The sequence below is a fragment of the Synchiropus splendidus genome, chromosome 12 (assembly GCF_027744825.2).
Source record: "Synchiropus splendidus isolate RoL2022-P1 chromosome 12, RoL_Sspl_1.0, whole genome shotgun sequence".
Taxonomy (NCBI): Eukaryota; Metazoa; Chordata; class Actinopteri; order Syngnathiformes; family Callionymidae; genus Synchiropus; species Synchiropus splendidus.
In genome coordinates this window covers 19,828,492-19,849,786 of record NC_071345.1, presented here as the reverse complement: position 1 = coordinate 19,849,786, position 21,295 = coordinate 19,828,492, and the positions used below count along the sequence as shown (strand labels likewise).

Sequence of the window (21,295 nt, the reverse complement as noted above, 5' to 3'; positions counted from 1 at the left end):
TCCAGCTGGTACTTCCACCTCTCTGTCCATCACAATAGCAAACAATAATGAGCTGAGAGCTGATCTTCAGAGCCTTCCATCACTCCTACAGCACACCTCACCACTGTCTCACTGTCCTCCACAACCCTCACACACCTCACTGATGCTTCTGACTTCCACACACAGTACCACACTACGGCGTTCTCACGATCCACAAAGCCACAGTGCAGCTCCTTCTGACCTTCCTTGTACTTCTGTAACACCATCCTCAGAACTAACATCAGATCAGTGGTGCTCTTTCTTGGAATAAACCCATCTGTCGTGTATCGCAGTAGAACCAAAATGCTGAACTGCAAGTGTAGCTCAATTTCCCCATTCAGGATCAGCTGACCAAAACACCTCACTACAGGCAATTGGATTGGAAGTCATTAAATTAGATTAGATGTCCTTTATTTGTCCCACAGTGGGGTAATTCAACACGGCGTGTCGGGTACTATAGTAATAGAGAGTAATGAGAGTGATGTAATAGAGTAATGTGAACACACACTCAGAATTACACTGTAATTACTCTGCTTCACTCTAGAATGCCTATTTGATCCACGATGTGTACAACCAACAAAACATACTCATCACTTCAACAGTCTCGAAAGATAACAGAAGCAAACCAAGGTATCACTTTGAAAGTTTTATTAGTTGCGCTGCAGTTTGACTCCAGCATAAGTACAAGCATAAAATCTTTGACTACAACAGCACTTTGAGCAACATTTTTTGTCTTTCTTCTTTTTTTTTGTAAAAGTATTGCAATGACAGACCTTAGGCCTAAAATCTATAACATTACAAATGCTTAAATTAAGAGGCAACAAAAGCAAGAGAAAACAAATGATTCTGTGCTGATGCACACACGGACCGTGCCGCCACGTGGTGCAGCCCGATGTGTACCCACTCTAACAAAGCGGGAGAGGGTTTTGGAAATAAAGCAAACTGATGTTATAGATCCAGACATAGTAGCAGGTCTATAGTGACAGAATATCAATAACCGATTATCTTCATTCTGATGAAAACTTGGAACGTTTAAAAAAAAAAAAAAAAAATTCAGCTACTTGTCAGTACTGGAGTCTGATCGGTGGGAGGAGGAATCGTGCTGCAAAGGACAACCCAAAATCAGTCTGTGCCCAAGTTAGTTCTTCAAGCTAGTGCAGAAACTTAAAACAATAATAATGATAATATAATAAGACGCAGAGCTGAGCTCTGTAGAGAAAGAGGGAGGGGGGGGAGAGGGAGAGACAAAAACTGCACATCTGATGCTTCTTGGAGAAACTAGCACATTGCTATGTACATTGTCTATAGAGAATAACATGCTCTGCAGTTATTGAACACTGGAGTTATGGTCTGCACAGTATGCAAATATTAGGCGGCAGGTTAGTCAGGAACTGACATTTTGTGCCTTTTTCCCCATCATCCAGAACTCTCCTGACAATGTTCAGAACAGTAATTATGAAGACAGAAATGATGAAGTAAGAACCACAGTCGCGGACAACACTTCAGGACAACACTCTGCTGTGGGTTGTAGCTTCTGGGGAGACTGGCAATTGCCTAAGAAAAAACGTTTTGGATTGAAGAGCTGCAATAATGCAGTGAAGGTTTCCTTTTAAGCTCTGGTGCAGAGGAAACAGCCAAAAGTAGCTCCACGGCTGCTCTACGTCAAAAGTGGATCAGCAATCCTGTAAGAATAAGGATGTGCCAAATTAGGTTTGGCCCTCAGGTGCTAGCAACGCTGAGATCCTGCTCTGTGCTGGAGGCTACAAGAGGCATGCATTTCTGAGCTACAAGATATGCTAAGAGGATTGTTTGTGTTTTGTTTAGTTTTCTCCTGTTCTTTATTAGTGAACACACTCAGCTGGGCTTGGTGCGGGTGGGTTTGTACGTGGGAAGATCCACTTATAGATTTGTAAGGTGTTTGAAGAGAGTTAACTTAGGAAAGACAATGTTTGTTTTTTTATAGATTAAATATGTATTGCCACAGGCCAGTGAATTCCTCGCGGGGCTGTCTGGGTAAAGCAAGTCAGTCAGCTCCGAATTAAAGAAGCCACCTTAGCGTACTGACTGAGAGCAGAATAACACCTGAGGGCAGCAAGCTTCGCTCAGTTTCCTCATGAGAGATGACATTGACAGACGAACAAAAAGTTGATTTTCAGCAGTGGTCCTGAACTTGTCGACTGTAGTTCTTTTAGCTGAATGCATCTTTAAAACAACTGAACACGAGTGCAGACACGTTCCGTTTGTAAGTGCTAATCGCTGTGGTGAGCAGCAGACACACAAGGTGCCTGCAGACGCCCGACCACATCATGAGGGGATGATGATAATAAAATAGAAAGTTCTGCTCACACAATATCAAGTTTGTTTGGTTATTGTTGCAACCATGACCCTACTTTGCAAGTTCTCGGAATACAAAAGGAAAAAAAAAAAAAGCATTTTGTAGGCATTCACAAATTTGATTCTGCCTTCTTAAAATTCTTATATTGTCTGTACATTATATTACAGTATACACAAGGTTTTTTTGTGGTTTCCACCCATTGGGCAGGATATGTGCATAATATATTCAAGTTATGTACAGCACCTTACAAACAAACATAAAGAAAGACAGACTACTGAAAAAAGCACCGTTGGAAGTGAGGCACAACAAAGGTGGGAGCTTTTTGAGTGCAAGTGGGTTCCTATGTCTGCTCCACACTCAGGTCCAAGTCCTGCTTGAAATAGGGGTAGGTGCTTCACCAGAAGGGGGCGATCCACTCCCGCACAAACGCTTGTTGTTTCTCATTTCGCAGGGCGGTTGCACTATGCAGCGCTTCGTGATGACGCAGACTGGAATGAACCCCGACACATCAGTGGTGTTGAGATCGTGGAATATCAAGTACGTAGGCTTCAAAAACAATTTGACGAGTGACTCGCTAGGTTGAGGTTTGAAATGGAGAGAAGGGTGGAAAGACTACCTCCGTGTTACAAAGTCACTTCTGCACATTTCAAGACTTAAGCGCCAGTTCAAACCTTATCTTATCTTCTAAACCTCACAAGCCTGGAACTTAAATGTGCTCTGCGAAATGAGAAAAAAAAAACTGTTTCAGAGAGTCTTTAAGGCTGCTTCTGTCAGGTCCAACAGTGGTTTTGGTTCCTGGCTGAACGTGAACATTTCACAACATGTTGGACTGAATAATGTGTCCCAGCACCTGCATGGACTCCAAGCAGCAGTCGGACTGCGATGTGGTCTGGTCAAACATGAACATTAGGCACCTTTTTTTTTTTTCAATCTTACATAGTAGTAACATGCAAACCTCCTTGTAGAAAACATAAAGTTCATCTTGAGATACTCCGTGACTGCGCAGACAGAATGAGTCGAGAAAACAGCAGGAGTGAAGGACAAAGGAGGGGAAAAAAGAGCAGTTTGCCTGAATGTTTCTATTGCAGGTCAGAATCAATCTGAAGTGAAAGAATGTTTCAACAGCGGGACTTCGACTGACAAGGGTCGTATCCAGTGACTGGATGAGTCGATATGAGACAGTATGGGCAAGAGAAGCAGCAGCAACATGGAGTAGCAGCAACAGCAATAGCAGCAGCAATGAAGATGCACACACAAGTTGGAGGGTAAACAAGTTCAGCTAGCACACCGACTTCCTCAGCAGACATGTGAAGGACAGGATCACAGTCAGGAGGGGAACTTCAGGTTTGTAGTTTTGGGTAGCTCACCAAAATACTGTGGGGAAACAGTGTGCACTATGGAATGCTCTTCATATGAGAAATGTCCAATCATACTGTGGAAAAAAAAAATGGACAGAATTTCCTCAACATCACATTATAACTAATGAATCATATCGGTAATCTGAATATTACAAACAATAACTTCATTAGTTTTAGTTAGTTTTTGTCATAACTTAGCACAATATTTGGGTGACAATTGAAATATTGCACATTTGTCTTTGATGCTGTGAGAAACCCACATCCATGACCTTTTTTTTTTCCCAGGTGCTAACTGAATAACTAACAATAAATAGCGCCTGGAGCTCCTTCTAGAACAACGGATACAAGTACAGTGTCAGATGAAAGTTCTAGATTAAAAACTTCAGTGGTTTGTTTTAGTTGGTTGAGATTTTTGCTTCTTCCTTAACAAGCATGAGCACCGGGTCTATGCAATCAAACCGGAGCACACGTGAATGCACGTGCCCCGGGGCATCCACAGTACTTGGATATCAGATACACATGGCGGTCAAGTCTTGAGCAGACGGCATCTACTGGGCGGTTCTTTAAAGGGCTTAGCCGACTCTGCACTGGTTCCTATCTGCAGTGGGATGGAAGGAAGGATGATGAAGGACTTTGTGTGAGGGGAGGGAGAAGTCACCGCCATTGAGGTTCATGAAAGACAGAAAGAAAAAGCACAGGAGCGGAGGAGAAGGCAACAATGAACAGCGAGAAAGGCTAGATTTTAAAAAAGTTTTTTTTCCTTTTACAAAAAAAGAGACCTCCCTTAGCCCTTTGACTTCCACCACACAGTTCTCAGGAAATCCAGATCTGCTCTGGCGGACACGGTTGTTGTTTCAACTATTTGTGTGGCTAAAGAAACTCCCTTTTCTCTCCCCGTGTCTGTTTTCCCCACAAACATGGCAACGTTTGGCAGAATGCACAGGTGCATGTGGCAGACAGAAGCAGGTACCAGGAAGTATTAGGTGCAGGAGAGGTCCGGACAGAGCTGAGGGGGAAACCTGCACCGAGTGGATGGACAGCCTCGCTCTCCTGTCGGCTATGATGCAGTAATTGTAGCATTGATAATAATGGTGGCTTCACTGGGCCACTGCCAGGAAGCAGAATAAACTACTGGTCCATCCAGCCCAGGGCAGACCTCCTCCCCAGAAGTGTCGCGGTACAAGGTGATTTCTTACTAAGTCTCACTGTGCCTGTGGTGAGCGCAGACAGATGTGGTAGGCTGAGTTAAGCTTATAATACTTGTGTTTATGCTCCGACAAATGTGGAGCTTGAGTTCAGTCATTCGGCACAGACATGACACAAAACCCACACGTCATCAACACAGAGGATCACTTCCTGCTTCTAAAACAAAAGATAGTGCAACTTTTAGATAACTTCACTTTTTTGTGATTGGAAATTTTGTCACATTTTCTCTCCAACGGTTTTGCCTCCGTGTGAACCTTGGCACTAGGATATGACTCTCTCGTCTTCTTGACTTTTGCGTGCACAGATCCCGGTCCAAAAGTAAAAATTAAAATAAATATTCTCTGCAGTTCTCAAGGCTGAAGCCATCTGAGACAGAGGGGAAAACAGAAAGACTTTTAATCTGTGCAAGCAGAATGCTATTTTTCTCATTTGAAATGAAAAAAGAAAAAGGAAAAAAAACACGCAGTTCAAGGCTCCTTCCAGCAGAGGCCACTGGAGAAACAGAAATGACCACATTCTGGCAGCAACTATTTCCTCTTGTGGCTGAAGTTGGCAGACCGTTGTGCAGAGCTCGCCATGGAATAGAGAAACCCTCGTTCAGGAGGTGGAGAGGACAGACAGCTCCCTCTCCTCACACCAGGTCATCTGGCCGACGGTCCTTGACAGGTACGGTTGTGCTTTCTGATTGGCCCTGCGGCTGGATCAGCCTGCTTCCTGATCCTCCAGACTTCCCAACCCTCTGATTATTGCTGTGCTGGTGTAGAAAGAAAGTCGAGCCGGGGTAGTGGCTCATCACCTCGCTGTACGCTGGCGGCGGACCCTCCATGCGCCCGTGGCTACTAGAGTTGGCAGCACTGATTCCAGAATTGCTGCTTGGTGGCCTTGGACCACAACCTCCAACGTTCACTGCGCCCCCGAGACTACCGCCTCCTCCCATGTCGATCAAGTCACTGTCATAAATGGTCCGGTTGGGCGGGGCCCTCACCGATTCCCGGTTTAGCTCCATTTGTTGCTCAGGATCCCGAAGCTGCAGCGTGCAGGGACCCTGATAGGGTGGAGGCTCCTCACCGTCTGACAGCGAGATGGTGGGTGGCAGGTCGATCTGGTGCTGCAGGTACGGGTATGTGGGCTGAAAGCGGCTGAAACGATCACGCTGCATGAAGGTGGGGGCAGTGAAGCGGTCCCGGGCCTGGGGGGCGTACAACACCTAAGAGACAGTGAGGGGAAGGGGGTGGAGAAAGGAAGATGGAGGTCAGTCCTGTTAATGTTTCTTAAGGTATATCTTTTAATTTGATACATTACATTGCGCTATTGTGTCAAAAAAATATCTAAAGGCACTTTATCAGTTTTTAAACGCAGGTACTGTTTAAAACTACACCAGATGACTATACCACTGATGCTACCACACTGACACAGCAGATTAATACCAGATGACAACATATCTCACTAGCACTTTACAAGAGAGGGGGAGGTTTCTACTGAGGCTGTCGATATTAAAAGGAATATTGTTTACTCATTACACAAAGCTTATGTGTGTTCAATAATAAGATGCAAGAACATCGTCTGCCCATTGCATTTTGTGGTTTCACTGTCCTAGTGTTTGAGAACCTGCATCATCACAGACCACTGCTCAGACGCAAAAGAAAAAAGCGCCATTGGACGTGGATTAAATCACCAATAGCTGAATTATTTCACTGGAGTTCTAATCCTCAATATGACCCTCAATCACATTGTGATGTTATCATCCAGTGAGTTTACCCATGCAGAGGAGAGCAGTGGCTAGCCCAATATGATAACTGTGTGAGCATATACATCAGGATACATTTGGCTCAAGTTCTTGTTTGACACGAGTTATAAAATATAACACTTAGAGCTGGGCGATATGGCAAAATATATACATATAGCATGATATTTGTTTTCATTTCATTCAACATTGATTATTCAGGATATATTTAATGAGGTTTTTCAAAACGCTTTATAACATCTTGGAAGCATCTATGATGGCGATGAAGTATAGAAACTATAATTATTTATACATTGTATTGGCATTAAACAAAGCAAGAAGACAAACACAATCTCCAGACCAAACCTGCGCCCCCTGGAGCCTTCTAACACACTGAAAACCAAGGAACTGATGTCATGTCGCAGCTGAATGAGAAGCTCAGTGGGTAATGCTACAAACAGGCAGCACAGTCCTCCAAAATGTTGCCACAATGAAGAAACAACTTGTCCAAACAGGATTTCTGCTTTACAGAATGTAGTCCAAGAAGTTCAGAAGCGGTCCGACAATGAAACAAGGAAGAAAGGAAAGACATTTTGACATTTATTGAATTGATTGATGTACCACGCTACCCAGTAGTGTCAAGTTGGTGGAGAAACGTCCCCCTCTGTTTGTCAGCAAATAAACAAAACTGCATTAAGAGCCAACACAGCACGTTTCTCCTTATTCTGACATTTGGTGATTCTATCACAGAAATTTGTGTACACAGTTTAGCTGTACACCGTGTGCTGAGTTGCTTTGATAGTATGGTACACACTGTGGACCATTGGACCACATCTCTGAACCTGTTACATTGGGATGTGTCAAGCAGGTGAGTGTTATTAATTCATGAACAAAACACGTCTCAGTGATTATGACAAGGACACCATTTCCATTAAAATCTGTAATAACGCTGTCCGGAGGGGGAAGAGGAGAATCACTGGAGAAACTTGGCGGTGCAGGACGTGAGAAGAGCAGACAGGAAGTGAAACTAGCTGTCGCGATAAGGAAATAATGAAGATCTGAGAAGGTGGCATGCAAATAAAGAGAGGGGAGAGAGAAAAGAGCTGGAGTGCAAAAAGTGAAAGAACTGTAGCGGGAGAATGACGGGCGGATCAATAGACGAGAGAAGGATCGGGAGGGAGCGGTGTAGCTGATGGAGGGAGCAGAGTGCAGTAAAGCTGGGCGGCTCTCAGACGGCTGTCTAGACAGTGTCAGGGGAGGTGTTGCTGATTAATGACGCAACAAACCATCCCCCCCACGCAGTCCCTTCATCTATCAGCCACCCACTCTGAGTCGCTGCTTCTCCCACTGCGTCCATGTCTCTGTGGCTTTTTCCCCCTTTTCCCTGGTCTCTCAGGATGCTTTAACGACACTAATTCTATCTGCTGTCATCCTTCAGTGCCCACTTTTCTTCAGCTCTTTTCACCTGATCTCTTTTGTGTTTACACACAGGTGCCCATACCATCCAAGCACCTGTGACTTTGTGGTGAATTCGATCCAAATGCACCACAGAGCCAGGAGAAAACCATCAGTACGTCCTCTGCTAAAAGGGCCCCATCATGTATGTCCAACTTTTTGGACTCATGTTAATGCTTACTCTATGAGATGTTTTTTTCCCTCAATTTTTTTCAACAAATTGGTCGTGTGGAGATTTTTTTTTTTTTTTTTGCAAAAGATAGTACTTGTTTAAGAAAAAAGAAGAACAAGAACATTAGTCGTTTTCACACTGTAGAGTCGCCCAGACATACACAACAAATTTATAATAGTGAGCAAGGAGGCAGCAGTGGTTCTCCGATTAGTAAAGAATGATTTTGCATGATTTTGGTTAAATAAATGAAGAGCTCACTCAGTTATGTCTGTGTGACATTAGCGACAGATCACTTAATTTCTAATCTGCATCTATTTTGAGTTACAACAGAGTCACAATTAATGTGTAAGTGTGTATTCTATTTACTGTGGTAAACTCCACAATGGTTAGTATTAAATTTTCCTTTTTTACTGGTTTAGCGGTAAACCATGTTTGGTGACCTCAATAACTCACAGTGATACTTCTTATTGCCTTAAAAAGCAGGAATTATGTGTCTGCAGAGCAGCAGCAGTCCCGCACAAGCAGACAGGCAGGGGGTGCCACTTACTGTTTAGCCCTATTTTTTACTGTGTTAAGCTGTGACCTGGTGATATGAGCTCTTTATTCGAGCTGATCTGTCTTCTAAATGCTTGTATCAATAAGGCAAGAGTCAAAGAGCTTTGCGTACAGGTGGTCTTACCTCTGAGGCACCTTGTCGAGAGCTGCTGTCTGAAGGCCATAGACAACCATCCTACACAGGAACAGAAAACAGACTTGGTGTGATCATTGTTCGACACTAAAGAGGTGAGCTCATTTAATAAAAAAATAAAAGTCAACTCAAAGGACAACATTGATTTATATTCCAGACAACCCATATTTATAGCGGAATCATTTTCATGCCAAGGAAGTAAATAAATGAATCATTGTACCACCATCAACTTGAGGGCAAAGTCCAAAATGTAACAAGCTAATGAGTATATAAAAGATGAAAGACAATCTGGTACAATGCTTGCTCTGCTGTTTGGGAAAACAAACCAGCACTGAAAAATAAGCACAAAGGAAGAATCACTGGATGCTCTGTCGTCTGCCCACATTTCATTTCTCTGAGACTTCACGAGAACAAAACACGGACGTCGATAATTATCGTGTACCTGCTACAGAAAGAACACCAGTACTATGCTTCCTCACAAAACATTTAACCACTCTCGGTTTTACCAGTCGCTTTGATGAAGTGCTGCGCAGCAGCCGCAGTGCAGAGATGAAAACCATGGATGGTAAAAAGCGGGGAAGTCACCAAGCTCAGACGCTGAGTAGATAAACCTACTTATCAGCACTGCATTAGTTTAGAGCAACAATCAAAAGAAGAACCTCCAACTGTGCTGAATATTAACATGTCTGCAGGGATGAAAACAAATTCACATCATTCGAAACTAATTCTTCATCTTCTGTAACTTTTAGCAAAATGAAAATTGGTTTGCAGTTTGTTTATGTAACTGTCCCCTAACCTTTCACATGGTTGAAGTAAAACAGGTTATATGACAGAGTAAGTAGTGCTTTATGAGCATTTGTTGCATACTTCCTTTTCATGCACTGTTGTTATGTTTCATATATTAGATTGTATTAGTCTTTTGTTGGCTGTACCAGAGTTAACGGTGTCAAATTTATATAACGGTTACCAGCATTTTTGAGCCTCTAAAAACATTCTTAATAGGTGCACACTACAATTTTTTCTGCGGACATTTTTCTTTTTTCTGCCGTCACAAATTAGTTAGTGGTCACAAAACCGAAAAACATCCAGACATCTGGAATACTAATGCAGTTCACTGGATATTGCAGAACATTTGTGGTCAATATTCAACAGCTGAGCCGCGTACATCAACGATGGAGAAAAGGATTCATGTCACACTAAACAAAATGCACATTTTTGAAAAGCAGAGGCAGACATTGGGGATGATTAAGCATCTGAATGTGCACAGGGTTCTGCTTCACTTGCCACAGATGCACTGGTGAGCATGTCTGCTTCTTTCCCAGTGTGTCTGTGTTTCTAGGACCGTCTAGACAGTGCCGCTGCACTGAATTAAACATCAAGGCCCAACAGAGTTTGACGCTGAAGAAAACCAATTTAGCAAGTTCCCCTAACAGACTGTACGAAGCTCTTACCTCTGCGGAAATAAACTGGGACAAGAACTCCAACTGGGATTTAAAAAAAGAGAGAGCTCAAACCAGATTTACTGGGAAGAAGCTGGGGAGACAAGTGTGCTCTGTTCAGGAGCTACAGAGCAGTTTGGTGACAACAGGGCACAAAGAGACTAATATAATACCCACAGGAAGCTTGAACGGGTTCATCATCCAGGATCATCAGGATCACAATTGAAAAAAGAGTAGAATATTAAAATCAAAATAGAGAATTGGTCAAAGCAACATAACATAATTTCAAATAAAAACAAATGAGGCAATGTAGGTGAAAGGCGTTTACAATAGTAAATGTTCTCAGATTCAGCCTTCACTTCACTTTGGACATGATCACAGTTGAATTTTCCAAATAGATGTTTGTATTTAGAGATTCTCAAATGCTTTAGAATGACTGACATTGGTGCTTGATGCTTTGACAAACTCATTTGATACTTTTCCTCAAGAAACTCTTTCTAAAAATTTGATCAAATCTTCATCACGCCTTGTTCTCTTTGTCTGCAATAATGAATATTTTTGGTAAAAGATGTGTCCACATGAGTGACCATCACCAACACTGACCTGCTGCAGGGCGTGGTCATCACGGCGGCCCTGGCTCTGCCTTGTGATGAAGGACCAGGTGGAAAGTTTGTAGTGGTTGAGCAGGCAAATGATCACCACCACCATCACTGTCATCACCACAATGATGATGACGATCTGAACAAACTCCAGTTCAGCTGCATGAAACAGAAACAGAGGACAACAATAAGTGACACAGCAGTGGTCGGTTCTGTTTTATTAAAGCAAAGTACAATCCAGTCACTGGATAAATTAAAAAAGCAATACACCAAAACTTAAAATAAAAAAATGATAATATGCTTCACCACTTTCAATCATAAGCTTCTTATATTTATTAATACCACGCTGCTTCAACTTTAGCTGCAAAACTGTCTGTGAACAGACAGCGAAACAAAAAACATAAATCAAATTCATGCGGACTTGACGCTAAACAAGCAAACTGGGTCTGTAAGTCGCAGCAACATTTTGCCAGTAGAGGGCGGCATTGATCAGTCTCACTTGTTTGGTTCTTCAAATACAGTAAGGACATATTTCTGTTGCATCCCTGGCTGAACACAGAGGATTCTCTGTCAGCACTCCGCATAAATGTGGTCCTTGTGTCACTCACAATAGCCACTGAGACACACACACTAGCACATGCACACATGGGCACCACTGTAAGTCACAATGCCTGCAGCTTCAGTCATGTCTGCCTCTTGTTCATTGTACGATTTCGCCCACCACCCACCTATCCCTCTGAACCCAGTGCTCTTCTCACCACAACTGTCTACCCAGATTCCAGACTGGCGAGCGATCTCTCTCTCTCTCTTGCTTGCTTGCGTGTTGTCTTGTGTTAGGTGCTGTCAGACTGTTCTGAGCAGAAGACCTGAACTTCTTTGGTCTTGGCATCGAGCTTGACCACTGACACAATCCAACGCACTGCTGGATGCCTTTTTCTCTGCTTGTGTGCGAGTGCTTGTCAAAAGTTCATTAAATGTGGAGTATGAGGGTGTGTGGACAATGACTGTAGGTTTTGTGCAGGTATTTGCTGCATTGGTTTTCCATGCTCCAATAGTGTCAGTGAAAATGAGTAATTTTGTCACTAATTTTGTTCTAAAAATAAGACCTCCTTGGAGAAACGCCCCGGAACTACAGTCAGTGGCCTCAACAGCTCTGCGTTCATGTAACTCATGCAAAGGATCATGGGAGACATGGACTGACGAGCCGCCCAGGATAAACAATCTCTATGCTAATGAACACATGGAAAGACGAAGAAGCGTGTTTTTGGTTGTGAGGGAAAATCATGTTTTTATCGTTCCTAAACACCACTACAGAGGCTCAGTGGACTTGATTGGTTTTCAAGATGTGCAGCCAAAGTCCAAACTATTCTAGAGCTATGACGCGTACAGGTTGACGAACACACAGACCTGTGTGATTATAGTGGTGCAAACAGTGTGTAACAGACGTTAATAAATGGCTGCATCACATGATTTATTATTAGGATGAATACCGGCAATACGGTCGCCATGATCAAGTCAACCATGTTTGTAGTCTCTGAAGTTGCTCTGACCATTATATGGAACCTTCCCAGTGAGTGAGCCACATTAAGCCCTTTTTAGACTGCAGCTATTTACCGTAAGACACAGGTCAACCAGCTCCTTTCCTGTTGCTATGTGGACACAGGCCTATCAGCACTAGCTTGGCTCCTCCACGATGTGAAAGCTGCATGGTGTCCAGGTAAATAAGTCTTCTTTGTGTCTTAAATAACTGTTTTTGAGAGCTCAAGTCGCGAGTCACATGGACACTGCTATTAATTAGGGTTGCCCGGATCCCAATCCTGGTACCCCATCCAGCTTCTTAGAGTGGGATGATGGGTGAAAAACTGCCAATGCAGAGCCGATCCTGGCATTTAAACGTGGTTTGTTGACATCACATACGACGCCCGTCATAATGACATCATGGCAGCAGCTAACAGCAGATACAGCACTGCTGCAGTAGTTTTAGCAACGGCAGTTGGACGGTTGGATTTCTAGATACTTGATGCATTTAAAGAGACCAGTAATGGATAATATAGTTATATGTATTTGGGCTCACCATGCAATCGTGGTTCACCGTCTATAGAGGACTCGAATGAAGGAAGTCCACAGCAGCTGCGCGTGTGTGTATTGAGGGAAGTACTTCATTGAGCAAATGAATAAGAACAAATACCCAACACATGCTTAGTTATGATCAAGAACTATAGTCATCCACACTCAAATGGTTAGGCGCCATGCTTTGGTCTCGGTTTCATATAGCGTGGAGATGCAGCCTATGCTGGGATTTTGCTTTTGCCCTCGCAGTAAAATGTGAATAATGTCAACACATCAAGTTTTATTACGAAATTTTCCCAGATTCACGTCACTTTTCACAGGTTGACTTCCTGTCTGTACGTTCCTCTGCACTCCAACTTGAAGCCTGCGCATAGCTCCGCTATAAATAGATCCTCACCGATTTGAAGTGGTGCAGTAGCGCAGACAACATTTGGTAAACACTTCGTTTAAATAAACATCAAGTTTGTAATTCCATATGAAGTCATTTTTGTCCTTTACTCACAGCATGAGCAGTGTCATCCCACAGCATGGAAAGAAGATGAATACTCGAACACTGGAATTGCTATCGGGATCGGATCGGTGCATCCCTGCTATGATTGTGCCTTCCTCTTGACAAGGATGTAAAGTATTTAAAATATTTATATTTTATATTTTGGTGATGACTCACCAGTGCATTGTGACAATTTTAAATATGCTCTGCAGCAAAGCAGTGCAACTCACAGCTTTCAATTCAGTGTCCACTTGCGTGCGCATGTCACAAACAGAGAGTATAAGAACTGTTCTTATATTGTTCAATAGTTCAATATTCAATTAAAATTAAAATGATTCAAATAAATGCAGACACAATGGATGACTGGGGTCCCATTATAAACAATCTGAAGTTGACAAGCAATATGTTGGATAGACAATGTTGTGGGCCCTATTAAAGCCGGAGAGACCCGTTTTGCTTGTACACAACCTTGGAATGGACACACATGAGCGCATTTGCAGCATATTTCATTGTCATTTGACTCATATTTTTAATAATGTCAAACCATTACACAACAGTATCAGATATTTACAGAGTTTATGTTTACATGTTCACCAATGACCAGCTCAGTTGCGCAGTTATTAACAGTTCAGGCATGAAATGAGTTAGATTTTTTTGTACTGCACAACCGTTTACTCTGAAGGTAGCTTTTAAATGCTTGGTGAAAATGGGTTGAGCGTAGGGATGGGAATTGATAAGATTTTAATGATTCGATCCCGTTATGGATACTGCTTAAAGATTCGGTTCCTTAGTGATTCACTCATCAATTCTCAATGGGAAAAAAGGAAGAGAAAAAGGTCAATTAGTATCAATTGACGACAAGGGAACTTGAGTAACTGTCATTTAGAGTTCAAAAAGCTCGGTTGATCTAGCATCAGAGAAACAGGAATGAGTCTTTATTGGTCCATGTGAACAATTTCAAACATCGACGTACATCTATGTACCTTATTTAACACATCTGCTCATGGTGCTTAAACTGTCTTATTCGAATAACAATATAAACATGACATCTAAAATGATACGTTCAGTGTAGCTCCTGAATTCAGTTCTGGTTGTTATCATCGGTGCAAGACAACCGCACATGCTTTCCAAGAAGACAGACAGGGGACACTTTGCTACACTTGTACTAGCAAGTAGTAGCGCAAATCTGACGTTTGTGGCATTAATGAAAAAAAATTAAAAAATAAAAAAATTTCCTCTGATGACAACAGAACGTCAGTGTAGCCGTTACCTCTGGGTTGTCCACTATCACTGTCACTGATCAAACACTCTTTCATCATTGTACCATGAATAGGGTTCAGACATCCTAAATAGACTTTGCAAACGAAACGAAGCCTCATGAACGCCTTATCATCCGTTGCCACACAGCTGGCAGTGGTGACACGGCTCCGTGAACGTGCAGTGATGTCACAAAAATGAGAGAGAGCCACGACAACCACCGTCGCCTTCCTTAGAAGACGTCCATGTAGCGATAAGTGCAATGGACGTGGAAGCACCTTAAAGCTAAAAGCATTAAGGTCCAACTCCTGTATGTGGAACTGGGAGGAAGCTTTTCCTGCATCTGCTTCACAATAAAAGCTTGCCAGTTTTCCCCTGCTGAGTGCTTTAATGTGAAGCAGCTGCAGCAAAAATGTGAGCCTGAGCTGTTATTCATTCCAGTCTGTGGAGGATAGAAAATGGGAGGAAAATGTGTTCAGGAAATTGCGTTGTAAAGCAGTCAACTTTAAGTTGCTTCAGCCAAAGGCGTAGCATAATCTGAGCGGTAAAGGTATAATATACAGTATTAAAGAAAAATGGCCGTCATGTTTTAGTTTTCAAAGTATACAGTAAAGAAATGAAGTGAGCATGAACAGGTAATATCTTTGACCTGAACTCTCTCTCTATCTTTTGTGTGTCAGAGTTCGCAACTTAAATATGCACTATAGCTGGACCATGATATGAGAATGTGACATATTTACGTTACAATGACGGCATTGTTGATAATTGTCCAAAAACAAGGGCATTTATTTTCAAAAAAGACGTCCCTTACAAGACAAAGGTCACTTAGGTAATTCCTATCATATAATGCAAAAAGCAAAACTCAAGAAAAGCTTTCAAGAAGTTCAGGACAACCTGGAAGCTACAGTAATTTGCCACGCCTATCAGTGGCCAGTTAGATATCACCATTTACTTCGGTGCTGGAAGATCCTGGCCATGGGAAAATGCAAACGCCGGAAGGAAGGAAGTGCGAAGGCGAAGTCGAGGAGTGAGCAAGAAAGAGAGATTCAAGACGAAAAATGTGCTGGCCCAACCCCAGTATACACCCAGCAGAGGGGCTCCAGAACACAGTGTACAGCGTCGACAGAACATTGTGTGCTGGCAGTCTGCGTTACTCCTCTGGTCTGGTGTTATTACAAGAATAATCCATTTATCTAAACATTTTGAGCCCTGCAGCTGCAGCACAGACTTCCTTCACCAGGATCAGTGGTGTGTATCCACAAGCCTGCCATTATTGGAGAAGGAGACTTCCGCTCATATGTAGTCAGTATGCTACATGAATGCAAGACATGACAGTAACTGAAGGCACTCTGAACTACTTTGCTGGGCAGCCAACGAGGTAATGTTTCTTACAGTCCGCCTTATATCAGCGTTCACTCGTTCAGCAATAATTACTGCGGATCGTCTATTGGGGTTGCACCGCGTGGAAAAGCTTTTACTGGCCTACATGCATCACTGAACCTTTGCCTCGGACTAATCTTTTCAACCTTTTTCAATATGCCCTCACCTCTTCAAATTTGTAGACATGAAAAATCTTGCAAGTCTCTTCTGGTCATAGCATTATGACTATTACAATGGAAAAGATCTGTGCGACTTTGAACATCAGCACAATCTGTTGTCTATGCGGGGAGCACAAACTCCAAAGAGTGCAGTCAAAAATGTTTTCCTAGAAATAACCTAGACATTTAAGAAAAGAAAATGCCACCCAATATTACAAAGGACAACTCCCATGCCCATATGCCATAAAATATGATCATAATATGCATTAAACATGACTGCATTTATGGACATACACATGGTACTTATTAACTTCCTCATGAGGGTCGCCAAGCATTAGCCATGAAATACTGCTGAAGCTCAAAAACGATACAGGATATATCACCCTACCCTAATGATTATCTTTCCAAACTTCCACAGGTCACTATGTAAGCAGCTAACATCCAATGACTTAATGCAAACTCTGAGGTAAAAGAACTGATAACATGACAGCGGCATCCTTATGAATCTGGACTTCTTCCTCGTGTAGAAATTGGGTTTCACAAATTAACTTGCCTTGGTGCTCACACGGATATCCCAGACAAAATTTAGAGGAACTTCATGGCAGGATTAAACAATCAGAAAGCATAGTGCTTGTGGTTTTTAAAGCAGAACTGTTAACTTGTTTCTCATCTGACATCAGTGGGTTCATCACAAGATTTTAGAGAATACATTGTTTTAAAAAAGGCCACTTGGAGGTAACAGCATAAACGTGTCAAGTTGCACTCAGTTTATTGTATGCCATTCATTCATTTGACAAAATCGGAATGCCTACCTGAACAGAGGCAACTCACTCACTGACTGCAGTGCTATAAGAAATGCTAGGCAGAAGGCAGATCTTTATTCCACACACGATCAACAAAACCCTCAGCTGGCCAGTTTCCTTTGCAGTCATTTCCCATTTCCTGTGACTCAGCACAGAGTTGACGTTTCATTGCAGAATACAGAGATGCCTCCAAAACCAGTTTCACTGCTCAACTATTATCAGCCCCCATTTTTATTATACAGAGAAAGCCGCAGCCAAACAGCAAATTACAAAAATAAAAGTTGCTGCCTTCGCTCAAACTTGCTCTGTGGAGTCCCTAGAGAGCTCCAGCCAAGCTAGAGGCCTGCTGGGTTCACAGCCTACTGCCCACGACACTGGGCACACACACTAGCACACACTGACGGGCCCGTTTTCTGCCACTGCTGTTGTCATGGCAACCCTTCGGCATGGTGCCGTGATCAACAAGGCCTGGAGCTGCTGGAGCGCCATGGCAGCAACCCGACTGGCACACACGCTCGCAGTGTCACAGGGAGTGATGGAAGGAAACAGAAAAGGAGAGGAAGCAATCGAATGTGCGTGTGTGCACACACACACATCATTCTAAGTCCCTTGGGAGAAGTGCTGTGCAATGTCTAGACGGCTGGTATCAGCCTGGCAGCAACAGTTTCTCTCCACCAAAATCTCACAGCGTGTGTGCATGTATGTGTATGTGTGCGTTTGCATCACAGCATGCAGCAGATATCAGCCTAGTTACGCTCCTATCCTCTACAACAACCAGCCTCTCCATGGAAATAAATAAACTAGTTTAGTGCAGCTTAACCCTGAGGAGAGAAGCATTTTCATGTGTGCATCTTCTGTGTGCGCGAGCGTCTGTGCACGTCATGGGACAGGTAGCCTTAGGTCAGTTAGCCAAAGAGACGACAGAGCAAGCAAAAAGAGGGCGACAGAGAAGTAGACTGATAAACAGAGAAGGCAGGGACGTGGCAGACACGCTGTGGCCATTCAAGGCACAAAAAACAGCCCGTAATTATGGCTTTGCATTGTCCAATGACTAACCCTTCAACTTCCAACACTATATTTTAACAGACTACTGTGCATGATGTCTCCCTTGATCCTCCTGCATGAGCAGCATGTGAAGATTTTTTGTTTTGAAGTTAAACCGTGTTTTGTCGTGCAAACCCAAGCGCAAATCTCACTAACTTAGCACATTACAGCAAAGGGTAAGAGGAACCGAGTCATAAGGCAGAAGCTTTTCTGTCATTTTCCCTTTTTTTTTATTCAGTCATGAGAACTGCTCATGACCGATACAAGACAGCAGACGCACAAAATGACAAAAATATTTTGGAATGAATTCCTGCAAAATATTTCTCTGAACCAGAAGTCACAAGAGAGATGAATAGATGCAGACAACTGATAGCTACCTTGGCACGCTGTGTACTTCTCAACTCTAACCACAACTGCATTAATTAGCATGTGCAAATTGTATTTGCACGCAAAATGCATGGACAAAATATTGATTCATGAATTTGGAAAGAAGCAAAAAAGCTCCCCATCAACATGGTCAACAGAGAGCAACCATCAACCATTTGAGGGGGATGTGACACTGCAATTTTTCAAACGGGGGCAAGCACGATTCAAGAAAACCTTGAGATTAACCATTGACATGGAATCCAATATCAGTTTAAACTCCTTGACATAAGCAAGATGGCGTCACTCTAGACAGTATACAGCACAGTGTACTTTTATATAGCATGCATTTATATTGCTGTATTAGTCAAAGACATTTATGGCTGAAAAAATGACTGTCACCATGCCACACCTAACCAGTCTACAATCCACTTATCCTTTGACCTTTCATCTACAGAAGAATTCACATCATGCATGAGACAAATACTGGTGTCAGTATAAACAGCCCAGCAATGACTTAAGCAAACACATGCTCATGTAGTCAGAACTAGTATGCAATCTCTCAGGTGCGTCGGTGTGTGTATACATTATCAGCGCTAGACAGACAGGATAGCGTCTAGACACCGTCCCCCCACCCCCCACACTGCTACAAAACCAGACTGACTACACTCTGAGTGATTGGGCCAGACTGCAGGGTCAGACTAATGTCAGGGTTGGAGAGAGTGAGCGAGAGAAAGAGAGTATATTTGTTGGGAGATCATGGTCTGCTAGGGTCAGTGTGGAAGCGGGTGGTTTGGGGGGTTAGCTGTGCTTGTATATAATCAATGACCAAAAGAACAATTCACTCAGCGATTTGACCAAATTGACCTGTTCACAGACAAGTGACTAGAACTTGATACAAACTAGTGGAGTCAGCTGTTTTTTTTAAAGAAATGATCTGGTTCATGAAAATAGTCCATTGGTTTTTGTTGTCTGCACACAAGTAACATCTGGCAAAAACTGTGATTCCTGCTTAATGTTGAGTTTTTACTGCAGTCCGCAGGGGAAAAAAACAGATTAAACTAATTTGGTCATTTACCGAATGAGAATAAAGCGAGAGACTGAACTAACTTGAAATCACCTAATGTGTCAACTGTAGGACCATGGCATGGTTGTTCTTACATTTCACTAAAAGACCATAAAAGGGCAGTATTCGTAATCATTGGCACGTCTCACAGACATGGCGTAATGTTTACCTTTTGGCCACATCAGTCAGTGTGAAACAAACATTTAAGAACATGTGAAATTATACAGTTTAAGACATACAAGTCGCACCAGTTGCTGTTGTATAAGTCGGAAGGTCCAGTGAAACTTTGAAGAAAACTGTGAGCATTAGTTCGGAAAATTTAAAATGTGTGTGTATTAATTGATTATTGATAAAGGCTTGCTTTTGCCAAATATTCATGGGTCAAAAACAAACAACTTCACCCGAAAGATTTTTAAATCTAGCTCAAAGTTCCTCCCTGCCCAGACTTGGGGGCAATAGATCGCCACTATCATATGCAATATCATTGTGAATAATGTTGTTACACACTAGACAAAAAAAATCTATCCAAAACTTCCATGTCATGTTATGATAGCCCAGACAGAAACGCAGTCCAGACTTGTAACAACTCATACCACTGATGACACTCCTGATAGCATCTTAGTCATGGTGGTTCCCTGTTGGTTAGTTGGGCCTGCATCAGACAGTCATGTGAGAGATTTACACAAAGATAGAGGGAAGTGCTCAGATAACTTCTCCGGCAAATGATAGAATAATGCGAATCCCAAGCACTAATAGAGTCTCTGCTAACAATATATCTCTGCAACTTTGGATGCAGCTACAGGCAACATATGAAATAGAAATTGTTCTAAACTTCAGTAGAAATCAGGAAGCAATAAGAAACAGAGTCATGGTCAATTCTAATTCCTCCACAAAAAAGGGTGAGAGAAAATATAATTCATTACCATAAATAAATTCTGATTAATCACACTTCAAACTTATGACTTTGCTTCAAAGAAATAGTACTTTCATAACTGAAGTCATGAAGCCATGCTGTAAAAGAGAAGAACCTTTGGTGAGTCCCAAAGCTTGGGATGGAAGCAAATTCACTTTGGTGGTTGAGTGAATTTACTGATGAGTGCACATGACGTGACACGCACACGTTTCAGCAGGAACCAACGCACAGGGTAGACTCTTGCGTTGGGCTTCCAGCATCATAGCAATGAACAAGGAGAAGAAATGCCTGGGAAACTGCGACTTGAAATAAACGAATCGCATCTGTGATTCTGCAAATTAAAATACCTTTCCCATGTAATCTTTTTATTTGATAGCAATCGACTATTCACCCACTCGTGACGAATCTTTTTTATGCAGCTCTGAGGAATTTTTGCACTCATCTTTACAGAGCTGTTGCAATTCAGCTACATTGAAGAAGATGGCTTTTTCCTTTTCAGGTCATGCCACCACATCTCAATAGGATTCAGGTCAGGACTTTGACTCCCCCGCCCCAAAGTCTTCATTTGGGTTTTCTTCAGAAGGACTTGGTTTCTCATTGGCTCCTGCATTTGTTTGGCCCACAGTATAACGTCTATCCTTGTAGGGTCTTTTGGTCGTTTTTTTCCACTTTTCACTTTCAGGCAGGTCCCATTAGAGTAACGTTATTACTCTTTTAAAATGCACTTTGCAATGGAGAAAATTAGCATGAAGTCAAAA

At 42.5% G+C, this 21,295-nt stretch overlaps 1 protein-coding gene across 2 annotated transcripts in view; it reads right to left on the bottom strand.

The window, feature by feature from the left end:
• Positions 1-667: 667 nt before the first annotated feature.
• The window catches only part of LOC128768154 (low-density lipoprotein receptor class A domain-containing protein 4-like), a 34,193-nt gene continuing 13,565 nt past the window's right edge, over positions 668-21,295 (bottom strand). Inside the window, exons 2-4 of one of the 2 annotated variants that reach the window (XM_053880804.1) lie at positions 10,998-11,152; positions 8,935-8,997; positions 668-6,124 (exon numbers count right to left, since the gene is read on the bottom strand). In XM_053880804.1, coding sequence (XP_053736779.1) covers positions 5,549-6,124; positions 8,935-8,997; positions 10,998-11,152 — 794 coding nt within the window. In that variant the 3' untranslated portion in view covers positions 668-5,548. The remainder of the gene's footprint in view (positions 6,125-8,934; positions 8,998-10,997; positions 11,153-21,295) is intronic. The other variant, XM_053880805.1, reaches the window with a different exon arrangement.